Consider the following 15,379-nt stretch of genomic DNA (forward strand, 5'->3'; position numbering starts at 1 on the left):
ACATTTTTTAATTTATCTTGAATTGTTTATTAATATGTTTTTATTTAGTACTTACTGTATTGAAGGATATGCTTCTGATTTTTTTCTTTGTTTTTGATATAGTTATGTAAAACGCAGTCAAATATTGTTATATTGGGTCGCAAATGCTGGCCATTTTTATCAGCAAAATATTTATTGACAAATGTTTTCTTACACTATTAAATGTAAATCAGAGTTATCTAATATATTAATAGTGACTCAACAGTGTATTAGAATACTTATAGTAAAAATATATAAAAAGAAGCATATTGGCTATGAAATGTCGAAACGGACAATTGATTCCTTTTCATGTTGGAGAATATTCACAGGAAGAAGGAACAAAGACATTTTAGTGAAGAATTTGTAAATTTCTAAGTATAATGCTATAACATTATATTTCTATATTAACGTAAATATCTCATGAGTTTGTAGGCGAACACTCTTAGAGTCCTTCTAGTAATAGATTTTGTGTTAGGTAAATTATTATTTTAAAAATTCCAATATTGATATTTTATTTACAATTTTAAATAAAAAAAATTACTACGTTCTTAAAAAAATATGATATAAAGAAATAAGTTTTACGGCAATAATAAATAGACTGATTTCACAAAATATTTCGAAAAAACCAAACACAAAACAAAATAAATGCAGTTCTCAATTAAATTTCCTTAGAATTAGTACCTTAAAGCTACTAAATTTTAAACGAAAAAAGGCCTTTTAAGCAACCAACTATAAATCTAATATAGAATACTAGAAAAATATAAATTTTTTACTTAATTATAATTATTTAAAATCAAAACATCATACATTTAAAGTGGGAAAAAGAAATCAATAAAGGCATCCAAAATAAATTGTCAAGAACCCATACCTAACTAAAAAATAAAATGTAAAAATGTGCTTAACTTAAATACAAAACAGCAATTTAGATGAAAATGTTATGGCTATTAGAGGTAGTGAAATTGAAACATTTTACCAAACAAAATATTACCAAAAATTATATGTGTATTATGTTGTATTGATGACAATTAATGAAAATTAAGAAAAGTCTATATAGTCGATATAAATGGCGTTTATAATGAACTTTTAAACTTTTGAAATAGACAAATTAAAAGAAACATGTAATTAAAATTTCAACACTTATTTAAGTAATAGTAAATTAAACTGATCGCAGAATATTATTTGATTGTCTTGTTGCAAATAATGAAAATAAAATCATTTACCTTTTAAAGTGACAAAAACAAACAAAATGCCAACAACTAATACAATCTACAAGCACAAAATACAGAAAAGTTTTCCGACACTAACATAATTCACTAAAATGACACAAAATTCTTACGAAAATAACAAAAAGTGTTTTGATGACGTTGACTTTGATTAAACCTAGTAAAGCGAATTAGTTATATAGGAGGAAAAAGTCGCAGATAGCAAAAGTTTGAAAGAAGAATATTGTCGGACGAGAATAATTCCAATATATCACGAATTATCCGGTCAACAATCCACGATTCAGACTGAGACGACCATCTCCCGATCGTCCTTCATCGGTCGTCCAACAACTCGCCACGGTCTTCCCCATCCGAATTCAATATCCACCCCGTGCCGGACGGACAAGATCTAGACCGGGTGCCTCCTCGATCGGGCGCTGTCGGCGCCGCTCGGCCCCTCTCGCCCCACGAAAAGCTCTCGAAAGCGCGACACTTCGCTTAAGCTCCAATGCGGCGCGATCTACGGCCAGTCTCGATCCGATCGCCATCGGCATCGGCTGGTATCGTCTGCGGCCGAAAACGACAAGCGCTCGTTACGACACACACAATCGGGGGTGGTCGAACACAGGGTTCGGATCGTGTTTTTCTGCTTTTCGTACGGTCCCGATAATCCGCAGTTCGCATCGGTGTACCGTTACAGGAGGACGTGGTGCTATTGTCAGTGACTGGTTTGGGGAAGATAATGTTGGTGCGGGCGCTCTGACGCGGATCTTATTTTTGTGTTTCGATTTTTTCCCCGTCGGTTCGTTTCGATTTTCTTTTGTTTCGTCATGGCGTCGACGAGGTTTGCGTTAGTGTTGGTACTCGTCGTAGGGACGGCCGGTTCCACAGAAATCACCCCAACGGACTCGTCGGGCGGTCTGCGATACGAAGCTCCGGATGACTGCCAGTGGTGGGTCCGCGATCCATCGGTCGCCGGTGGACAAGACGAAGTTGCTCTGACCTGCAACTTACGAACGATTAACAGCGAGTTCGACACCACCAACTTCAGCGTGATTCCATCCGAGCACACCACCTCGTTGCGGGTGGAATGCAACTCCGATATCATGTCCCGATCGAGTCTAGACGACAAGAGCTTCGTTCACCTCACCAAGCTCCGAGCTCTAGAGCTGGAACATTGTAAACTGGCTCGATGGCCTGCCGGTACCCTGCTCGGTTTGAGGGATCTCCGGAATCTGACCGTCAGGACGCACAATACAGATTGGCCGGCGATGAATCTCGATTTTGCCAGGGACAGTTTCCTGCCGGTTCGTCAGTTAGAACGTTTGGATTTATCCTGTAACAATATTTGGTCTTTCCCCGAGCACATCTTCTGTCCGCTCATCAACATGGTGTACCTGAACATCAGCGAGAACCGTTTACAGGACGTTAGCGATCTGGGATTTCGAGAAAAAGCCCCGGGACAGCCGCAGCCCTTAATCAGCGAGCCCGAGGGAGGCGAACCGCAGCAGGAAAACACCCGCAGCCTGGCGCATCCCTGCAGTTTGGATATTCAGGTACTAGACACGTCTTTTAACCATTTCGTGCTCATACCCGCGAACGGGTTCAGTGTCTTGAGGCGTTTACGTGAGTTTTACATACACAACAACGAAATTAGCATGGTAGCCGACAAAGCCTTGAACGGATTGAAAACTTTGCAAATTTTTGACCTGTCCAATAACAAAGTCGTTGCCCTACCATCCGAATTGTTCAAGGACTGTCGCGAATCAATCAGGGAGATTTATTTGCAAAATAACTCCATCAGCGTGCTTGCTCCAGGTCTGTTCGCCAATCTCGAACAACTTCTCGCATTGGACTTATCGAGAAACCTCCTAACAAGCTCTTGGATCAACGCCGACACATTCTCCGGCTTAATTCGTTTGGTTCTTCTCAATCTCTCCCACAATCGAATCTCCAAGCTAGATCCCTCGTTTTTCCGTGACCTGTACACGTTGCAAATCCTCAATCTCGAACATAACTCCATCGAAATGATCCCAGCCGATACCTTCGCGCCGATGAACAATTTACATACCCTGATCATATCCTATAACAAAATGACATACTTGGACGCGTATTCTTTGAACGGATTATACGTTTTATCCCTCCTGGCTTTGGACAATAATCTGTTGGAGGGAGTTCATCCCGAAGCGTTTCGAAACTGTTCGAGTTTACAAGACCTGAACCTTAACAGTAATCAGCTGAAAGCTGTACCGCTGGCACTCAAGGACATGCGATTATTACGAACGGTGGATTTGGGAGAAAATTTAATCACCTACATCGAGGAACCGGGATTTCGCGGCTTGAGCACGCTCTATGGTCTGAGGATGTTGGGGAATCGTATTCAGAATATTAGCAAGCGAGCTTTTGCCGATTTACCCGAGCTGCAAATATTGAATCTCGCTAAAAATAGGATACAGAGAATAGAGCACAATTCATTTTCAAACAGTCCGAAGCTGCAAGCAATCCGGCTCGATTCCAATCAGCTGACGGACGTCAACGGTTTATTTGCTGACATCCAGAGCTTGTTATGGCTGAACGTTTCGGACAATCATTTAGAGTGGTTTGATTATGCTCTGATTCCGCAGGGTTTACAGTGGTTGGATTTACACGGAAATAATATTCGCGAGCTCGGAAACAGATATAATTTAGATTTCGAACTGAGGCTTCAACAACTGGACGCAAGCTTCAATAAAATATCGAAGATCAATGCCGCCGCGGTTCCCAGTAGCATCGAGCAGTTATTCCTCAACGACAACTTAATCAGTATCGTAGAGCCTCACACTTTCGTGAAAAAGACGAATTTGACCAGAGTGGATTTGTACGCTAACCAAATAGGCAGCATGGATTTGAAGGCGTTGCGTTTGACGCCGGTAGATCCGGAAAAAACATTGCCCGAGTTTTATATCGGTGGGAATCCGTTTCAGTGTGATTGCACGATGGAGTGGTTGCAGAGAATCAACAAGCTGGACCATCTGCGACAACATCCTCGAGTAATGGACCTGGAGAGCATTTACTGTAAGTTGCTGCATAATAGAGAGAATAATTATTTACCGTTAATTGATGTGGATTCATCCCAGTTTCTATGCACGTACAAAACCCACTGTTTCGCTTTATGTCATTGTTGCGATTTCGATGCCTGCGACTGTGAAATGACCTGTCCCAATAACTGCACCTGCTATCACGACGAGAGCTGGGCCGCTAACGTAGTGGAGTGCAGTGCAGCCGGTTACACCGAGATGCCCAACTCGATTCCCATGGACGCCACTGAAGTATACTTAGACGGAAACAACTTCGGAGAGTTATCAAGTCACTCCTTCATCGGACGAAAAAATCTCCGAGTTCTCTATGCCAACAACTCCAATATAGCAGCAGTTTACAACCACACCTTCAGCGGCTTAAGACGACTGATGATCCTACACCTGGAGAACAATCACATCAAAGAACTACTGGGATTCGAGCTCGCGACGTTGGAATCACTTCACGAGCTATACCTCCAAGGAAACATGATCCATTTCATCGATAACAGAACCTTCCTGGAATTGAAGCAGCTTCGAGTATTGAGACTTGACGAAAACCGACTATTTTCCTTCGAAGTATGGCAATTATCACTGAATCCTTACTTAGTCGAGATCGGGTTGTCTTATAATCATTGGTCCTGTGAATGTAATTATTTCAACCGATACAAAAACTGGTTGAAGCAGAATTATGCTAAAGTAATTGATGGAAGTCGAATTAATTGTGTCATTAACAACGCGACGAATCTTCTAGGACCCAGATTATCAGATTTCAACTCCTCCAGGTGCGTGTTCGCTTTGCCCGATGGAAATCACGCGATCGTCGAGCAGCAAGTGATGAACGATTATCTTCCTCTTCTCCTGGGAACCATGTGCGCCTTCATAGCCAGCGTTGTTATTGTTTGTGGTGGTTTCTACTACAGAAGGGAACTCAGAGTGTGGATTTACTCGCGTTGTGGACTGAGAATGTGCTATAAAACCACCGCTTTCGAGGAGCAACAAGACAAAGACAGACTATTCGACGCTTATATCAGTTACAGTGTTAAAGACGAAGCCTTCGTAACTCAGGCTTTAGCACCAGGTCTCGAAGGAGGCGACCCTTGTTATCGTCTCTGCCTGCATTATAGAGACTTCAACGTGTCCGCCTACGTCGCTGATACCATCATCGAAGCAGTGGAGTCTTCTCGACGGACCATCATAGTCCTCTCCAAGAACTTCCTCCACAACGAGTGGTGTAGGTTCGAGTTCAAGTCAGCCTTGCACGAAGTACTTAAAGATCGACGGAAACGACTAATATTCATAGTGACAGGGGAGTTGCCGCAGAGAGATCTGGACCCAGATCTTCGCCTGTACCTCAAGACTAACACCGTCATCGATTGGGGTGACAGACAATTCTGGCAGAAATTGCAGTTCGCCATGCCGGACGTGAGACGGTCATGTATGCACCAGAGATCGTCGGTGAACATTTACGCCACAGCCACTCCATCCCACCTGATGGATCGGTCTAGAAGTCCCGGTCTACCGCCACCACCACCTCCAGGAAAACTACCACCATTCCTGCAGCATTCGTCCAGCTTGCCACGCGATTCGAGAACAATGCCGCATCCTCTGTGGGCATAGCGATCTCTGTTTAGCAGGTGAGTTTCTTTAATGAAGTTTATTATTTATTAAAAATCAATTGATGACAAAGCTTTTTTATATAAATTATATTTTTTTCATTATATCTGATATGTCTTCAATTATTGATTTCTACTATTTCTTCTTTGTGACAATGGTAAGATAAACGTTTGGAGTCTACAATATATGTACTTTCTTCACTGAATTTAAAGACATCTATATCTTGATCTGTACGAGATTCGAATAGAACTTAATAAAAGGAAATTAATGTAAATAAAAGTTATTATAATTGGTACCATATATATGATATCTTTATTCCTTTTTGTAGGGTTTAATTTCTATGCTTTTTATGACAATGGTAATAATGTAATAATTTTGGGTCTCTCTAGCATATATATTTTTGAAAAACGATTTAAAAAACATCGGTATCATAGTCTGAACGGGATAAGAAGACCATATAATAAATGAAATTTAAAACAAGTTGCTAGAAATAAAATACAACTTTAAGATATATGTATATTATAAATTTTTATAGATATTATTATAATCTACACTTTTTTGTTGCTGTACCCCTAAACAGGAATTATGTATACATTTAAATAATTATTCGTTTTTGTCTAACCAGATTGTGTGACAATATATTCGGTTTTTCTTGTTTACAGAACGTTCTGAATAAAAATGGTCAATGAAGGTTTACTTACTTACAAATAACAGGTCAATTGAAAAGGCCCGGCCTGACACATAGATGGCGCTACTAGAATTAAATCCATATGTTTTTTAGTTAGCCCTAAGTCTCAAAAGATGCCTGTATAAATTTGACAGCTGTCGGATCATTAGTTTGGGAATTATAGTATTTTGAGTAAAGCAACTTTTGTTATAGTGAAAAAAAAATTGATTAAAAGGAATTTCGCATGTTGATAATATATTGCTTTTTGAAGGGAAAAGGTACAGTTGAAGCAAAAACTTGGCTTGATGCCGAGTTTCCAGACACTGCCCCTAGAAAATCAACCATCAAGGATTGGTATGCTAAGTTTAGACGTTGTGAAATGAGCACCGAAGACCGTGAACGCAGTGGACACCCAAAAGACCGTGAACGCAGTGGACACCCAAAAGAGGTTTTTACCGACGAAGACATTAAAAAAATCCAAAAAATGATTTTGAATAACCGTAAATTGAAACTGAAGGAAATAGCAGACACTCTAAAGATATCAACTGAACGTGTACATCATATCATTCACGAATATTTGGGTATGAAAAAGCTCTGTGCCGCGTGGGTGTCGCGCGAGTTCACCTTTGACCAAAAGCAACGAGGAGTTGATGATTCGGAGCAGTGTTTGAAGATGATCAAGCGTAATAAACCCGATTATTTGCGACGATATGTGACAATGGATGAAACATGGGTCCATCATTTCACTCTGAAGTCCAATTGACAGTCATCCGAGTGGACTGCTCCAAAGCGTGGGAAAACGCAACAGTCGGTTGGCAAGGTTATAGCGTCTGTATTTTGGGATACCAATGGAATAATTTTCATTGACTATCTTGAAAAAGGAGGAACCATCAACAGCGATAAGGATAGCGTTATTGAACCGTTTGAAGGACGAAATCGCCGAAAAACAGCCACATTTGAAAAAAAATAAAGTGCACCAAGTCAATGCACCGTGTCACAAGTCAGTGGTAACGATGACAAAAATCCATGAATTGGGCTTCGAATTGCTTCCTCGCCCACCGCATTCTCCAGATCTGGCCCCCCAGCGACTATTTCCTGTTTCCAAGAACAGATCGTACTACAAAAATGGTATCGAAAAGTTAACACCCTTGAAGGGAATTATGTTGAATAAAAAAACTAATTTTGCCAAATAAATGTGCTTTACTATAGTAGGCCGGGGACTTTTCAATTAACGTCTTATGAACTTTTCGGAATAGACGCCCTATTCTTTTATCACTGAATTAAAACAATTATTTCATTTACAATCTCAAACCTGATAATGAATCTAAGAAAAAATCAAAACCTGTTTTATGTTAATGGATACCTCAAACGATCCAAAGCTTGATCGTGACATATTAGCTGATCGTTATCCCACTTCTGATCGCTCGGAAAGTAAACGAGATATTTTAGACCATCAATAGAGATAAGAATCGAAGATTCCGAGTAACAGCAGCGGCGGCAGCGCCAACAGCAGCAGCATCAAGTGCTGTAAAGAAAAAAGAACAAACGCTAATACACCCCGTCGCGCACTAATGAAGGGTTAGGTCGGTAAATAAATAGTCGTCCATCAATTATAGTCCCTGATGCCAGCTCTAGTCTTTTTAGTGGTATAATTTATATTTAAAATGGTCAGGTTACCGAGCCGTGGCCCCGCGTTTACTTAATTATTTTTTTAATTAGAAGACGAAACCGTTTCCTTTCTGATGTAGCGCCGTTATGCTTTCTAACTAGGTGTGTGTCGTCGGGTCCACTGTTAGTTAAATGTTCGACGGAAAAATGCAAGATCACAGGTGCACGGCCCGCGGCCTGCTTTTGTCTTATTATCGTGCTTCTTTTGTCTGCATTCTTTTCGTTCCTTTATCTCGCGTTCTCGCGAACATAGTACAGTTTTCTGTTTTTCTTCGGTGCCTAGTTTTTTTTTTATTTATAGACGTATCTTATGCCATCAATTTATTTTTATTTGAAGCATTACCAACTAGAACTATTGAGGCAAACTAATAAAAGGAATTAAAGGAAAATATCTTTATCTAAGAAGCACAATTATTCAACAATTCTTTATTGAATGGTATCTAAATTTTCTTATAATTTTCTTATATATTTCTTTTTAATTAAAATTTACTTTTTTTGTAAGTAGTGAACTAAAATTATTGAATATGAGAAAAATATTACATGTTGTACTACTCTGATGAAAAATAATAAGAAGTTGTATATTTATGTTGTATATTTTCAAAGCTTGACCTTTTCAGAATATGCTTTTAAGAGGAGTTTTTAAAATATAAATTATTTTCGGAGATATAGGTGTTTCAGTGACCCGGCGAGGTTGAGGTGAGAGATTTTTGAGGTCTTTTTTTCGAAACTACTTTTTTTAGAGGTTTAACATCATATTTCACTTTCTATTGAACCTATTTGCTTTATATTTGGTGTGAGCTTTCTCTATACATTATTATGCCGTATCAAAGTAAAAAAGTTAGGGCTGTTCGAAAAAACAAAATTTTTTTACGTGTTACTTAAGTTTTTATTGTTATTTATGTTTTTAAATAGTAAAAATCTTATTTCTAAATTTAATTTTGTTATGGTTATAGCAAATAATCGAGTTTTTCACATTTCTAGACTAGAATACTTCCTCAAGTAAGATTTAACCAGATTGTTTGTTCTTTAAAAATTATTTAAAATTACTTCCCTATATTTTTTTATTAAAATTTTGTCATGAGCCACCTGTTTTCTTTCTGATATCGAAGCTGTACCTGTAGAGGGCATAATTGTAATCATAATTAATTCATGCTTTACCACATTACATTTCCAACAACTCTCTAAGCTACTCACTATATTGAAAAAAAGGAAGTATTTAGCAAGAAATGGGAGTAAGGTTGTTGAAAATGCTTTCGAAACACTTGAAGTGCTATTGTGATCAAAAATAGTAAGATTTTCTAAGAATTACTGTTGAATTCAGTTTCTGGAATGATTTTTAAAGCCTTTAATTCTCCCAATTTAACACAAAATTATGCCCTAGAGGTGAATTTTCTTTGGATTTTAAAGAACAACTAGGTAAAATTAACTAGATTTTATATATATATTTTAAATTAAAATGTATTTTAAACTCCTTAAATAAATGTTAATTACAAAATTACTTTGTCTCCAATTTAGTATTTTCAAATGTAATTGGTCATCTGATGTCTATCTGCTGTTTATTTTTATTTTTGATAAGACATTCTCGTGAAGGGTAATTATCCAAAAGTAATTGCTGCTTTTGCTTTTGTTTGTCACTGCTTGTTGTTAGCTACTCATTTGAGAAATTGGATTATTATAGCGACAAACTAAAATATTGGAAATGAGCAGTAGAATGCTTTCAAAAACATGGAACTACTATTATGATCAAAATTACTAAGACTCTTATCAATTATGTCATGGAAGTGAATTTTTGATTCCTAGAAGTTTTTCTTTGAAAAACATCAGACGAACACAAGGCATTTCAATAGAAATTATTTTTTATTTTTTATTAAAACATCGTGCAAAACTTTACTCTGTGGAAAATGGTTGAAACCATTCTTGATAAGCGTAATTTTTAATCTTGTTATTTTTTGATTACTGTATATAAATCTACATATGTTAGAGTTATCATAGAAGTTAAAAGCCAAGTTAAACTGGCTCTATATATTCAAGTTTTTCTTTAAGATTGGTGTTTTTATTTATTTTTAACTATAAGTATATACTCTTCGTTCTTTTTTAAATGCCTTTCTTTTGTTGATTCCTTTGAATTAAATTGTGATCTTCCAAATATATTAGTAATGCATAGAAACTTATTTATTTATTATTCTCATCGGCAGACATGTATATTGTCCTCGGACCTTATTTTTATCAAGATATGTTTAGTAGAGAGAGACACAGTTTCTTATTATAGTATTTGTAAATAGATATTTAAATAGAACCATTGTTTTAATTTTTAAAAAAATTCTATTAGTTTCAATAATAATTAATATAAAGCTTTTGTCAGTTGTTAGTAAAAAATAAAATTTTTCCTACGACAAAAAACGACAAAGAAATAATAGGTTTATTATTTGCATTAAATAGGATTGCCACGGGAGCAAAACAAAGGGGATCGATTTTGTTCAAAACTGTATCATCAGATACCAAACAGGAGTTATTGACTGTTGGACAGTATACAGAAGACGAATAAGCAGGAAGCTAGGCAAACTCAGGGGATGCGATGATGTTTGGAGAGGCAAAGTGGAAGCGTAGCTTGTCCTGTCAGTATTTTTTTCCCGCAGAACTGTTTCTGTACAGTATATGAGTGAGAATATAGGAAATTGTTGTAAATATTGTAAATAAACGGTCAATAAAGACCGAAAATTTAGAAAGACTGTATTGCTAAGATATATTTGTTGGATGTTATATTTATTTATTATTTTTTTAATAAAATGTTTTCCCAAATTATTTAATTTTGTTTTATTTTTCAGTTTTTAGTTACAGTTATTTGGCAAGCGATGTTTATCAAGCAAAAATAATGGTGGCTATTGAAAAAAATTAGATTTCCCTGAGAAAACTAGAAATATGGTTACAGAAATACAAAACAAGGCTAGCACAATATATTATTTGCCTTATAAAATAGTTATTAAAAAATATTCTCTAATGAATAACTATTACTCGAATTTCATACTGATTATAAATATATGATCGAAATACTTCATTATTTTTTAAATAAAATGTTTTCATAAATTATTTCAATTTTGTTGTTTTTTAGTTTCTAATCATTGATATTTTGTAAGCAATCTTCGCCGGTTTTGATATTTTTCTACATAAAGAAACAGTTTTCTTTTTAATATTATTGAGTTATTCTGTATATAGAAACACTAACCTTTGGACAAATTTGGAAAAATTTGCTGCTGAAATCTATCAAGCACCTTTAAAAACTTATGGTGATGCTGCTGCTGTCATATCCTAATTGGATGGTGTAAAATATACCAACAAATGTTAGTACCAGGCACAGTAATTATTTAACATGACAATGTTCAGCCACACGTTAACCTTTTGTAGCTCGTATGGGAAGTTTTGCCATATTCGGCGTACTCACCATATATTGTGCCTCCTGACTACTGCTTATTTAGATCTTATCGTTCTAGAATATAATAGAAAATATTTTGTTTAAGATATATTGTACCATTTGTCTCAATAAAAGTCTTCTGGTAGGACTGATGATATGAATGGACATTCATGTAATAATACTACTATAAATATGTAGTATTAATTATAATATTCAGTGTCAAAGATCTTAGTAAGTATTATTATATATTGTTTCAAATATAATTAAACAAAATGCACTTTGAGTATTGAATTACGCACAATATTGTCCTTAGTTGTTGGTAACCATCTTTCAAGCAGTGTAGTGAATCCGTGTTCACAAGTTTACTTTTCTAAGAACTATTTATATTCAGTGCTTAATCAATAAGCTCAAAATTTAAAAATCAAAACTTGACACTGACAATCCTGATTTTCTCGATTAATAGATAATAACCTCAGTAAACGAAATAAGCCTTTAAATAAAAACATGTTACACTATTTAGCTGTTATGTACCTAATATTTTGTACAATTCCTTCAACTACCCTTGTTTGAACTATTAACTGATTATATGAAAACGATTTTGAACTACGAGTACATCATTTTATAATGAATCTGTAATTTCTCTATCTTTTTAACTATAAGCTTGATATACAGTTAACATATTTTCAAGTCTAATTATTATCTGCTGAGTTTGAGCAGTTACCATTTATTTTATTAAAATTTCAACTGGTATGAAACAAAGAGACTAATTTATAGTGTGTCACTGTTATCAACATTAGAAAATAAAATATATAAATCTCAAGCAAAAAAATTCGGGAATTATCAACCCCCGAATATATTAAATAATAAAATTATGAAATAAAACATTGGTATATCGTTCACTTCGATGGTACTTTTTCCCCCGTTATTTTTAACCGCAAAAACCTAGAAATCGATAGAATATATAACCATTCTCCGAACTTCCGTTTTCAGCGGACGTTCCTACGTCGGGCTTCGTGGCGTACGCACGCACACAGACAAAAAGTCTTCGCTAGAAAGAAGGAGAAAGAGGGACAACGAAGCGGAAAGGGCAGGAGGAACGATGGCGAAGTAATCGTGACAAAAATTCGAAAGAAAACGTGGTATTTTAGGCCGTCGTCTTCGTTATCGTTATCGATTTCCATCCCGGGCTTCATTCTAACACTTTTCAAGCTATGGTGAGGATACTAATGTTGGTCAACAATATGAACGAAAACAAGAAATTTTAAAATGTTTTGTTCTCTTGTGTTGTTTTATGCCTTGGATATTTTTCATGATTAAAAAAACTGGCTTTAACTATTAAAATTTGTTTAACAGATGTACAACATGAAAATAATCTCAACATTATCATATAAGGTAGAGCACCACTTTGATTGAAAGAAATAGTGACAATATTTATTGAAAATAATCGTTCCATTATCGCCACTCAGTGAATTTCTTTACGCAGTTTAACGCGAATTTTGAAAACTGATTTGAAAATGTTACCCTATAAAATTTAATTAGTCCAAAAGTGCTACCGAGAGATCCTAATCAACTAGTTGAGTACAGTAATGCATTCTTAAGGCTGTCTGGTGAAATTGAAGATTTTTCGTCTAAATTGATAATGAGCGATAAATCCCATTTTCTTCTCAGTGGCCACGTCAATAAACAGAACAGTCAGTTTTGGGGAACACAGAATCCTCAATTAATTCATGAAACATCATTACATTCACTAAAAACAACTGTATGTTGTGGTATTCATGGTGGAAACATCATTGGTCCCTATTTTACTGAAAACGAACAAGATGTTGCAGTTGCTGTTACTGCTTGTTGCTGCCAATACATTATTCGAAATTTTCTTGTGCCTGAATTGGAAGAGCAAGGACTAGAGAACATGTGGTTTCAGCAAGATGGGGCCATAGCACACACAGCTCGTTCAACAATTTCACGAAAACTAATTTCGAGAAATGGCGATTTAGCATTGCCAGCCAGATATTCGAATTTAACGGCATCAGACTTTTTCTTATGGGTTTATTTAAAATCAAAAGGTTATGTGAATAAACTGCAAACGATTCAACATCTTAAAGACAATATTTGTAACAAAATTGAAGAAAGTTAGCATCAGATATTGCAGGCTGTCATGAAAAATGCCTTAAAAGGAGCGGAAAGTTGCATAGCGAATAGCGGTCAGCATTTAGCCGATATAATTTTAAAAACTAAAAAAAATTTAAAGACCAAATAACCACGTAATTTGTCAATAACGCACATCCAATTTTAGACCGTAATTAGTAGTAATAATAAATAACTATTAATATCATTTCGTGGTTTCCTCACATGCTTGCGGTTTCCAAAATTATATTAGCTGGAACCGAAAAAGAACAAGTCACCTTATTGTTAGTTTAAATTTAACTATAATTCTTAATTTATACGTTCAGATTTTCATAATATAGGATATGAGATCATTGACCATGTGCGGTCTTTTTAAAATAAACACTATTCTTACTGTATCTTCTTTGAAGTGTTTATGATTTATTTCGGATGAATAAAAGTTATGATAATAACAAACATGATAACATAAACACTGCGGTAAAGCGACAAAATTCCTCTGTATTATAACGTAAATATAATATATTTATGTCGTTATAATTTGTTATAATGTATCATTATTTTGTTTGCCATGTAAGTGGATAATTAAGCGTTCTTTGTTTTCAATCAATGATTATTTATTCCTCTTTTTCCTTATACGGGCTGCACCTTTACTTGACCTATCCACTTTAATACTTAATAAAATAACTTCGTAATTTATTGAGTAAATATCTAACACTAAGAAGAGAAAAATAAAATATTTTTATCAAAAAATCGAACGGACTTCAAAAAATAAATAAGGAACTCACTAAAAAATAAAAAATAACCAAACTTAGATTTTTAGCACATAAAAGTGCGCTATTGCTAGTTTTTTTACAATACTTGCTCCAATGTATTTAATTGACAACATACAAGATCCCTCGGTTGATTAAGATATATTTTCAGGATTCTGTGGCAGGACAGACGAAAGTAAAAACTTTCGGTAGTATAATTTCGTAAGTTTTATTATGTTTTGCTTTATTGGTTGGGCTGACGGAGTTACGTTCGTGTATCCGCCACACACGACAAAAATTGACTCATTCTCTCTCCTCATTTGCTCTTCTGATGATTAGTTATATTATTTAATAATATCAACGCTTTTGTCGGAAGTTTCTGTTCTACTACTAAATATTTTACCTACAAACTAAATACATATAATTTATGAGTAGAACTTCTGCGATTCTCTACCTTACCTGAGAAAGGAAAGGCTTGTGAAACTACATCAGTATATAATAAGGGATATTAAAATGTTTAAATGTTTTCCTATCATCATAAGCTTTATTTTGTTTGAACCATTACCATTAGTACAAGATAGAAACGTTGTTCGTTATTTTATTGTCTTTCTACATGTAACACGTTTTTCAAATGAAGAATTCTTCCATTCTTAAGTACCCCGTTAACTGTTTTCATCAATCTTTCCTTGAATGGTTCTTACTGTGCTGATAATTTTTTACCAGATATGCAGGATCGAATTTCATATCTTGTTTTTAATCGTTATAGCCAACCATCGCTAGCTATGAAATTTTTTAGCCTCTCTCAATTTTTCATTTAACACTTTAGTATAAGTAATTCGCATTAATGAGAAGAATCAGGATGACTCAATAGA

At 35.4% G+C, this 15,379-nt stretch overlaps 1 protein-coding gene across 2 annotated transcripts in view; it reads left to right on the plus strand.

The window, feature by feature from the left end:
• The first annotated feature begins 1,754 nt into the window (after window positions 1-1,754).
• Window positions 1,755-15,379, plus strand: part of Toll-6 (Toll-like receptor 6) — a 122,112-nt gene continuing 108,487 nt past the window's right edge. The window contains exons 1-2 of one of the 2 annotated variants that reach the window (XM_076412097.1): window positions 1,755-5,910; window positions 10,665-11,027. In XM_076412097.1, coding sequence (XP_076268212.1) covers window positions 2,051-5,893 — 3,843 coding nt within the window. In that variant the 5' untranslated portion in view covers window positions 1,755-2,050 and the 3' untranslated portion in view covers window positions 5,894-5,910; window positions 10,665-11,027. Of the gene's footprint in view, window positions 5,911-10,664; window positions 11,028-15,379 lie in introns of those variants that run through there. The other variant, XM_076412106.1, reaches the window with a different exon arrangement.

Source organism: Rhynchophorus ferrugineus, unplaced genomic scaffold (genome assembly GCF_030347505.1).
Source record: "Rhynchophorus ferrugineus isolate W39M unplaced genomic scaffold, kcgeb_rfMv2 rfM1, whole genome shotgun sequence".
In the NCBI taxonomy this organism is placed as follows: domain Eukaryota; kingdom Metazoa; phylum Arthropoda; class Insecta; order Coleoptera; family Curculionidae; genus Rhynchophorus; species Rhynchophorus ferrugineus.